This window comes from Apaloderma vittatum, unplaced genomic scaffold (genome assembly GCF_000703405.1).
Source record: "Apaloderma vittatum isolate BGI_N311 unplaced genomic scaffold, ASM70340v1 scaffold42809, whole genome shotgun sequence".
Taxonomy (NCBI): domain Eukaryota; kingdom Metazoa; phylum Chordata; class Aves; order Trogoniformes; family Trogonidae; genus Apaloderma; species Apaloderma vittatum.
In genome coordinates this window covers 33,128-42,629 of record NW_009735463.1, presented here as the reverse complement: position 1 = coordinate 42,629, position 9,502 = coordinate 33,128, and the positions used below count along the sequence as shown (strand labels likewise).

Sequence of the window (9,502 nt, the reverse complement as noted above, 5' to 3'; positions counted from 1 at the left end):
CGTTCACATTCAAATTTTTGAGAGCTAGAGGTGAGAAGTAATAGGAACTCTTTGATTTTAATTTTGTTGTGGTGTTTCAGATTTCTGAATTTAATATTGATATATAAATTGCTACTATTACTTTGTGTATCTATATTCAAAATCATGCTCTAAGAAAATCTCTACCTAAACTTCTAAGCTGCCTGTGCATATCGGTAAAGTTCACAGAGCTCATCCAAATATTTAGAAGTAAAGTATCACTTAAACTCTGAACTGCAGTATACTTGGGCAAATAGAATTCAGCCAGTTTCTAGATAACATGTGCTATCTTAAATCATTTTAAGTTTGTGAATGTCATTGTTGAACCACTTCCATCAACCTCTGGGATAAGGAGAGACAGCAAATTCTGGCCTTCCGTGACAGAACAAGGCTATCTTTGTGAGTATGCTTTTCTAGGACTGAAAATAGAACGCAAACAGCTCATCCTTTCTATCTCAGTACAGTCTGAGGTCAAATTCAAGCTAGTTCAGGCACTATCCAGTCAACTGACTGGAGGTTTAGTTAAATCTACTTAAATATAAGGAAGAGTACTGGAATGCACTGTTCCATGAAATAAAAGTAGTTTATTTAACTTACAAAGGGAAAACTAAACAATGACATTTACTCTTCCTTCTTCTCATACTTCACAGCCTGCAATTTGAAATCACCTTTGGACAAAGGTGCTTTTAATTCTAGTGTATTTTACAATACAGCACAGACATCAAAATTTTCATTGCAGGAATAAGACAGTTTGTTAACATTTAAATACACAGACTCTGTTCCAGGCTCTTAAGAACGTGTTTTTGTTTACAACAGAAAAATACATCTGACAACAGTAGCTAGTTATATTACAAGCAAACAATATTGAACTCTGCATAGTTTATACAATATACTGTGGTAATAATTTAATTACCAGTTTTATCCACTATTTACTAGCTGGCCACATAAAGCCTGACATTCATCTGAAATGTGGCGTTATACGTTCCATTGGTATTTGCTTAACAGCTTCATTTAATAAAGTATTTTCTGGACAAATGAGTTTCAAAACTAAAGGCTGACTAGAATCATGGATGTCTTCACTACAAACATTTAGTGCTTAGAATACATTCCTAAAGTAAAGGCAGGTGTCCAATAGAAAACTGCTATTGGAAAGAAAGGAAAATAGTGTGCAAATTAAAAAACATCGCATTTAAAAAATGTGTTGATGTGCAAATTACAGTATCAACTTTGTAATAATACTAACTGGGAAAAAAAATATCACCATGATACGTGCCTCACAGTACATGTTCTCAATTGCACATGTTCCACGGCATTTGCATCCATTACAGTTTCTTGCGAAAATCAAATACACAGAGTACCCTTAATTAAAACTAAACTATTTTACAATGAGAAGTTGTACACATGCTTCAGTTAGTGAGAAACAATGGAATAAAAATAATCAGAATCACATCAGAAATGTTTACTGACTTGTAGAGCCACAGTGCTTGTTAGTGACTGACAACTGTCAGAATCTTTACAGTGCATGTACTAAATGCAGCTTGTAGGGTACTTGAGCAATAACCCCACCTGTGACTGACTGTGCTGCGTTTAATTCTTTGCTTTTACGATACGGTACATGCATTTCCACCCCAGTGATCCTTATGGGAATACTCAAAATACACCTGTTGTAAAAGTGTGGGTTGTTTTTTTTAAAATAATTTCCCCCATAATGTTGCCCTAACTGCTCTGAAAGGAAACAGAGCGTTTCCTTTCCACAGTGCATATCACTCCATTTATATCTACTTAAAGAGACATTATATAAAAACAGGATTAGCTCACGTAACGCTACAGAATGTCAAAAATGCCTGAAGGTACATTGAAAGCGTTGGGAAGAACCCTCATTTTCAGCGTGCCATCTGCTCCACAGGAGAAGATACGGTTGCTTTCCACAATTTCAATCTGGGTGACACCAGCACCAATATTTCTGAAAATGGACTGCTTAGCATGTTCATTTTTAAATGAATGAATTAAATTATAGCCAGTCAGTCTCCACACCTGTATCAAAAGAACGACAAAAGGAGATTAAGATTAGGTTTTGTATTTTTAACCCAGCATTGCAGATTCTTGGCTGCTCTGCCTTATTCAGCAAAGATAAAGGGTCATCTCTCCAGCAGGTGGAGATGCTCTTCTGCTACGGACCAGTGCAGAGAGGAAGCTGCACAATCGTTAAGGCTGCAGCCCAGCTGTCTGAGGTGTCTGGTGTGTCCTAAGTTGCAGGAGCCCGCAGCAAGGCCAGGCAGTGTGCAGAGACACAGAAAGCACCTATTGCACAGTGTGCAGGCCAGCCAAAAGGAAAGAAATTGTATTCTCTTTCTCTTTACTATGTTCTTGTATTTCCTTCCCTTAGTATTCAGGAAATACGTCCTTTAAAAGAGGGACTATATTTCTGGTTTGGAGTTGTTTGTTTTATTTTTCTTACTACTACGACATCTCAGTAGCTGTCAGGGGCTCCAGCATCAGGGAAAACACCAGAACTTTATGTTACAGACCCTTTACACAGTGTTGAAGTTACTGAGCGCCCCCTGTATTACAAAAGAGAAATATTCAAAGGCAAAACCAGAACATTTTTGAGAGAGAAAAATAGAGTTAAAATTTCATAATCATGCACTTTATCCAGTTAAAATTCAGTTAGACGACTTTAAAAAGACTTTATCTTCTTCCACTGGACAACAAAACCTACTTGCTTTAGAAGGAAGGATATTAGTATATTGATGTTTACATTAAGGCAAGCATCTTGTACATCAAATGCAGGTTTGGCATTTTTGATTTTTCTTTTGTTTTGTTACTACATTCATTTGGCTATTCACAGCATGCTGACCAGCATTTGTTAATAAGCTACTTTGACTAAATCCCCTCGTATACAACTGTGCTCCTCCGACACCTTACCTTCATGTTACCTTCTGCTGAGCCTGTAACAAAATAGTCTTCAGAAGGATCCAGTGCCAGGGCCTTAATGGCCGATTCATGTGCTTGAAAGGTGTAAAGGATTTGCCTCTGTCGGATGTCAAAGATGCAGATGTATCCCTTCCTACCTCCAGAAATCAGCAGTTGATGTTTAGGTGCGTACTGAAGTACTGTGGCACCGTGATCGTGACAAGTGAAGCCTGAAGGAGGATGTCAGAATTCAGTAGATTTGAAACTGTAAGTAGCATTTCCTCTTAAAATGCGTTTCTTCTGTAAATTGTTATCTGAATGTTTTCTAACTTGACAGATACCCACATGAAGAAATGTAACGTCCTATCAGCTGACAGCTTTTTGCTCTCCTAAGAGCTATAGAGATCTAATGCACAAAAAGAAAGCATGATATTGCAGTCTAATTTATTTTAGAATATAAGCACATACCTGAGTTTAGAAAATTAAGAAAATATGAAACTCACCATGTTAAGCTCACTTAACTTTCTGAGTTAAAAAAATAGTATAGCTGAACTAAAAAAGTAAATGTGAATTACCTTATAGATATATATTATTATATTCTAATTTCCTAACCTATTTTTCTTTGGAGCTGTGACTCAGTTTCTTTAAGATGAGGATGAACTCCTGTCCAATCTGCTAGTTTTAAAATAAAAGTTTCAGAACACAGCTAATTCTTACTCAAGTACTGCACTTGTTTATGATCATTGAATTTGCTCTTTTAAAAACCAAGGATATTATATTTGGATTTCTATATATATTTCTTTTGTAGCACATCTGCTTTAGTTCATTACATACAGATGAAATTATTGAACTTGGTTAAATAGATACAAAAGTAATTCTAAGAATCCAGTCCAAGTGCTGAAAGACACGAGACAAGAATGAGTTGTTTCTACTATTACGTACAGTTGTCTTTTCCTCTGTGCTTCCAGAGAGTACAGGATATACCAATTAAGTGGCAGTTTAGGTGAAAGCCTGCATACATGTAAAAGTTCAATAATGCAGCCTTAATTAGTCAGCTGTTAATTTTTTTCAGGACTGTATTCAGCTATTTCAGATTTTATTAACACTGTCACAAGCCCAGCTTTGCATATGACCTTCTTCCTGTTTTTCTATATAGAGCAGATTAGCATCATGTGAGAGACGATGTAGTAACTGTTGAGGTGTTATTCAGACCAGTTCCCCAGTGCAAACTTTTCCCCATGCCCCAAATGCACATATATGTGTGGCCACACTACCCTTAGTCTGTAAGACACAGAGTTTTAATTCTCAGTGCAGTACTTACCATGTATAAGACTGTTACCAGATGAAACCAGAGTGTCCCAGAGGCACACGTTTCTGGGGGGGGAGGGGGAAGGGGGAGGAAAAAAGTCATTATGGCTTGTTGCCAAGTGATGTGTGGGGTAAGATGACTCAAAAGCATTCACATTTTATGTCAAAGCCTAGAAGGTAGAACTGAACATGGAGCTCTTGACTCTGCCGTCATTGGAGATACATGCAAACAGTTAGGAGCTTTCATTTTGTCTGTGCTCTTTTATGCTTCTTAGTGGAACCCTACTTTCTGCCTTTAAGATGTGTACTAGTTCTAGGCTGTACCAAGAAATTACAGATGTTCTTTTCAGGGAAAAGAGTTACCTGCCCTTTACTGAACATATTTCTTCACCCCAGCAACAGCATTACATCAAACTAGTTGCATTTGGAATACACTTAAAAATGTAGTTAACTTGAGCGCTCCTCACAAAAACTAAAGTTTGAAAACAAGCAACTGCAGGAACCATGTTCAAAGAAATCATCTGGCAAGTTTAAGCTGTAACAAAGCTTAGAATGCTGAGCCTTGAGACATCAGCCACACATTAATGCACAAGAGCTAGCAAGTTAATTTAGGTGAATAGGTAGTTTTGAAATTCCTCCTTGTTTCTTTAAACACACCTGTTATCATTGGACTGTCCCGATGTAGCAACTAGACTTGAAGAGGTTATAAATGCAAAGTCACTGGTGGTTTTACTGTGGCACTGCCAACTCTATTAAAAACAAAACAGAGAGAATCTTACCAGTTTTAGTCTGTATCCAAAGTCTGATGTCACAGATAGCAGAACACAGTTTTTAAATAAAATTTAAAAACTGATGAGCAATGCGGTTTGAAACCTCAGAGAATGGAGCAATGGATTAAAAATCCAGTATAAAATAAAAAGATACTAAAATAAGTGAACTATAACAAATCCACAATATAGTGTGTCATAACAGTGTGAATTTCAACTGAAACACGGTCTTGATTATTGTATAGAAACAGTGAAAAGTATTGAAGAGTGTATTTTTACTAAGTCGTAGGGTTGTGAAGTCATTACTGTTAGCTCTGATTTTTAGTTTAATCAGGTAATGGTGAAGTAGTATTTATAATTACATTGCAGCCTGTAATACTGTACAATTTGTTTTCCAAAGGATATCTCAATGAAACTCTACAGTTGTTTTGATAAAGTATGCCAACTAAAAAGCAGCAAAATCAAAACTGTCTCAGTGAATCTCTTAGGCCCTTGGTCTGTCTGAAGCCTAAAAGGCTTAACTTTCCTCTGTAAAAAGAAGAAAAAAAACACAACCAAAAAAAAAAAAAACCAAACAAAAATATGTCTGTTTACTTACCAGATAGGGCTTAGGATTTGAAGTGGTTTGGTTAACTTGCCAAATACTTAGAAATCCTTCACCATCAGCAACACCACACTGCAAGGAACAACCTGCATTTATTAGCGTAATGTCCTGCTTACTGGATGCTTACTTCCTGACAGTAACAGCTGACTTCAGGAAAAAACCCCCACACCTAAACCACCAAAACAGTGCCTGCACATTAAATATCAACGATAATTGTCAGGTACAAAAAAGTAGTTTAGGAGCCAGCTGAGTTCAGTTCTGATTATTTAATGATTGATGCTCTCTTAGTTTGGTAACTATTTTCTGTAATGGAGGCTTTTAAAGTGCAGAAGCTTATCTTTCAAATACTAAAGCTTACAGAGGCATCATTACTCTGTGACTACTTAAAAATGCTTAGTAAAGTAAGAGTTATGACAGCGTGCCATAAAAGCAGGAGAAGAACAATTACAGGACTGCACTGTAACGTGAATGGTGAAATGACTGAGTTATATTTGTTAACTGAAGTGCATAACAATTAATACTGTATATTCTATACCTGTAAGTATTTTACAGAATGTTTTTATAAATATTAAGAATTATTTCTTATATTTTCTCCTTTTATTCAGGTTTAATGAGTCCTGCCTGAGTGACCTCCATGTGAAGCAGTAGGGACAAGTATTACATCTTAATTTCTTACTTCAAATTGATTCCCATGTGATGTTAGGATTGCAATATTTCACTAATTAAAAAAAAAAAACAACTTTAAATGAGACTTTATGCTAGCTAAAAATAAGTGCATTGGGAGATACTTTATATTTCCAGCTATTTCTAATTATTGACCTGTGCTGTTTTATAGCTGTCTTGCACTCAGTGCCCAAACTCCTTTAATTCACTTGTTACGGCTTTTAACTATAATGAATTTAAATAGTTTGTCAGTAAAATGCAGACAAGACCTGCTAAAATAATAGAATGGGCAACACAAAAAGCTGAAGAGCTCAGCATTCCTCCCAATTTCTTGTCCACTTTATTTTCTCTACCTCATATCTCACAGAGTCATTTCTGTATGGCTCTCTTGTATGCTTTGTGCTCTGTACTGTACCAGAATATACTTCGATTCTTCAACTAATGGGCCGTATTATATATATCTTCTAGGTAACGCCTTGTGTCAAAACTTGATCTTGGCCAGAATGCCAAGTGTGATGCATGTTGTGAAGACCCATGCCTAGAGTGATAAAAGTTTGCTTCTACAAAGTAAGTAAGCTCAAATTTTTGTTAAATGTTTAATTTAAAAAAGTCACATGGGGACACAAATTTCAGAAGAGGGAGAGTCTGAAAAAGTCTGAAAAATGTGGCAAGGAGGGGATGGGGTAGCATTATGAAGCTGGCAGAAGAGAAGGTAGAATAAAGGTCAGCATTTATTACAAAGCTGCCATAAGAAGCAAAAATGAATACTGCCTCTGTCATCATTCCAGGACATCTTAGCAGTTTCATGTATCACCAGTTAAAACTATTTGAGAGGTCACAGCACAACCAAATATGTCCTTATGAGTAAAAAGTGAAAAATGTTAAATGTTTGACTTACCTTGTTGCCCTGGGAATTGAAATACATTCTTGTAACCCTGGCATTCCCAGCCTGCTGGAAGCATACCAGTTGCTGTGGCCTTGTCCACTCAAACATTCGAACACTACCGTCTTGTGCTCCTGTAAGATCTAACAGTAAAAGACAGATATTCATTAATATTACAGTGTTTTATAAAAAATTATCTACTCCATACTAGTAAGTGTGATTCACTTACAATACTGATGGACTGGATGTGAAGCCATTCTCTTGACGTTATTCAGATTTCTTTTAATAAGCTTCATATAAAACAAATAAAAATTAAAATAATTTTGGAAGAAGACACAAACACACTCGTCAATTTTGTTCATACTACTGCATGGTGAGTGTCCCTCAGTTAAAAAAAAGCCTGTTAAGCTAGCATTACTTGCATCTGATTATGTATAGTAAAGCCTGTTTATGACAGCTTTTTTAGACATGAAAGTTTGATCGTTTTGTTTTGTCCCCAGAAACTCCAGGTCCTACTTCAAAATTCCCATAACAAAGAGAAAGAAGCCCACTGTCCCATTATTTTCTATGTCACAGTAATTCTATGCCACAACATACAAGAAAATGCTTAGTTTGGCCTTCTTTTTGACCATGTCTTTGTCACTGTAGACCTTTTATGTCAACAGTGAATTAACAGTATCATGACTAATGCACACTAGGTCCCTCTACTAAACAATACACTAAAAAAAGTAACAGTCTCCTGAGCTGCATGCGACAAAAGTACTTACCACGCCAGCTCCAGTGCTAGTTTGACCACTGCCTAACCACGGCATAGATGGGGATGGTTGTATCTGATTCACTCCAAAAGATGGTGCAGTTGTCTGAGTTAAGGTTGTGGTAGAACCACGGAAGTCAATATCATCAGAGCTGCAAAAGAACAGCAGTGTTCTGCTTTAAACAAATATTTCTTTGCTGCCAGTGCTGTTTGCTTATCTCAATTGTCAAAAGCCTAATGGCAGTGGGTAGAGGAGGTGAATATAGTGAGACTATACATTGGTAACTCACGAGCTTAGATCATACAGATGCTTTTCACATGCTGCAAAGCTAACTATGGTAGATTGGTGCTGAAAATATAAGCTCTTGAGAAGAATTTTCCTGACCTGCGTGTCTATATGCGTATCTGTTCTGTGCAATGGAGTGTGGTACAGATGTGTGCCTGTGCAGCTGAGACATTCCTAGTTCTCAGCACAGTAATGGAGGAGACGCTAATTCAGGCTGTTGCATTATACAACTAGCATCAGCTACCACAGCAGGCCTCAACACTGCAATGAGGCAGCTTCACCCTGCAGTGCACACATGCCCCAGTTACTCAAACCCCTCAAAACCTAACTTTCTCTATGTGTAAAACAAAGACAGTATTTATTCTTTTGCCTTCCCTCACTCCTTTGTAAAGCGATTTGAAACCTACTAAAGAAGAGTAATTAACTTTTTTGTATGACACGCGTGTGCTTATATAGGCATTATACATGCAGTCTCACAGTAAAATACTCTTAATATAAACACAAATGAACAATCCTACCTTTTAGATTCTCTGTCATATTCTTCTCCAATCCATATAAATGACTGAGCAGCCAGCAGAGCTGAGATATCAAGTTCTTGAACATCATGTGTAGATGCCAATACAATTTCGTTGCTGTTTGCCTATGCAGCACAAATAGAAAATTTATACTAACTATAATTAAGGTCTTTTTATTGAACTTACTGTAGTATTTGAGGCTTACCTTATTAACTGCAAATGCCATTATCATATCTGATTCTTTGTGAATGATTTTTGCTTTTCCTCCAGGGTAACCAAGATCTGCTTCAACCTACAAAACATTTATAAGAAATCTGGATTAGCATGAATTTCGAACTTGTAAGTACTACATTCAGACTGCAAAAATCTATACAAAATTCATGCAAGAAAAGTTCAGTGGCCTCAGCATTGTTTACAAAGCTAAACTTTAGACTTCTCATACTCTTTGGTGTTCTAGAAGCCAAAAGTTATATTTGAGTGTAAGAAACATAAAGTTGTGTGCGCAACACTAATTACAAGGTGTTCACTCATCCCAATTATCAGAACATCCAAAGTTAATTCACTGATTCAAAGCCTGCCACACAGACTACACAGAACATAAAGCTTCTGTTAGTCACAGTAGAGAAAGAAAAGCCAGTTCCACAGAACTTTTAAGAATGTGCTAGAGGTTTGGAGAAGGGATACTACCTTGTTTTTGTGATCTTCTGCTACGCAGTTTTGTTTGACCTGCTCCACACGATCTTCTACAGACTACATAACATCACACAGTCACAAACACAAAACACATGCAC

The 9,502-nt window shown here is 36.8% G+C and overlaps 1 protein-coding gene across 1 annotated transcript in view; it reads right to left on the bottom strand.

Annotated features, from left to right (window-relative positions):
- Positions 1-1,812: 1,812 nt before the first annotated feature.
- The window catches only part of DMXL2 (Dmx-like 2), a 40,636-nt gene continuing 32,946 nt past the window's right edge, over positions 1,813-9,502 (bottom strand). Inside the window, exons 32-42 of the mRNA XM_009876575.1 lie at positions 9,399-9,461; positions 8,917-9,003; positions 8,715-8,836; positions 7,924-8,062; positions 7,386-7,446; positions 7,172-7,299; positions 5,605-5,682; positions 4,897-4,988; positions 4,253-4,305; positions 2,944-3,161; positions 1,813-2,052 (exon numbers count right to left, since the gene is read on the bottom strand). Coding sequence (XP_009874877.1) covers positions 1,843-2,052; positions 2,944-3,161; positions 4,253-4,305; positions 4,897-4,988; positions 5,605-5,682; positions 7,172-7,299; positions 7,386-7,446; positions 7,924-8,062; positions 8,715-8,836; positions 8,917-9,003; positions 9,399-9,461 — 1,251 coding nt within the window. The 3' untranslated portion in view covers positions 1,813-1,842. The remainder of the gene's footprint in view (positions 2,053-2,943; positions 3,162-4,252; positions 4,306-4,896; positions 4,989-5,604; positions 5,683-7,171; positions 7,300-7,385; positions 7,447-7,923; positions 8,063-8,714; positions 8,837-8,916; positions 9,004-9,398; positions 9,462-9,502) is intronic.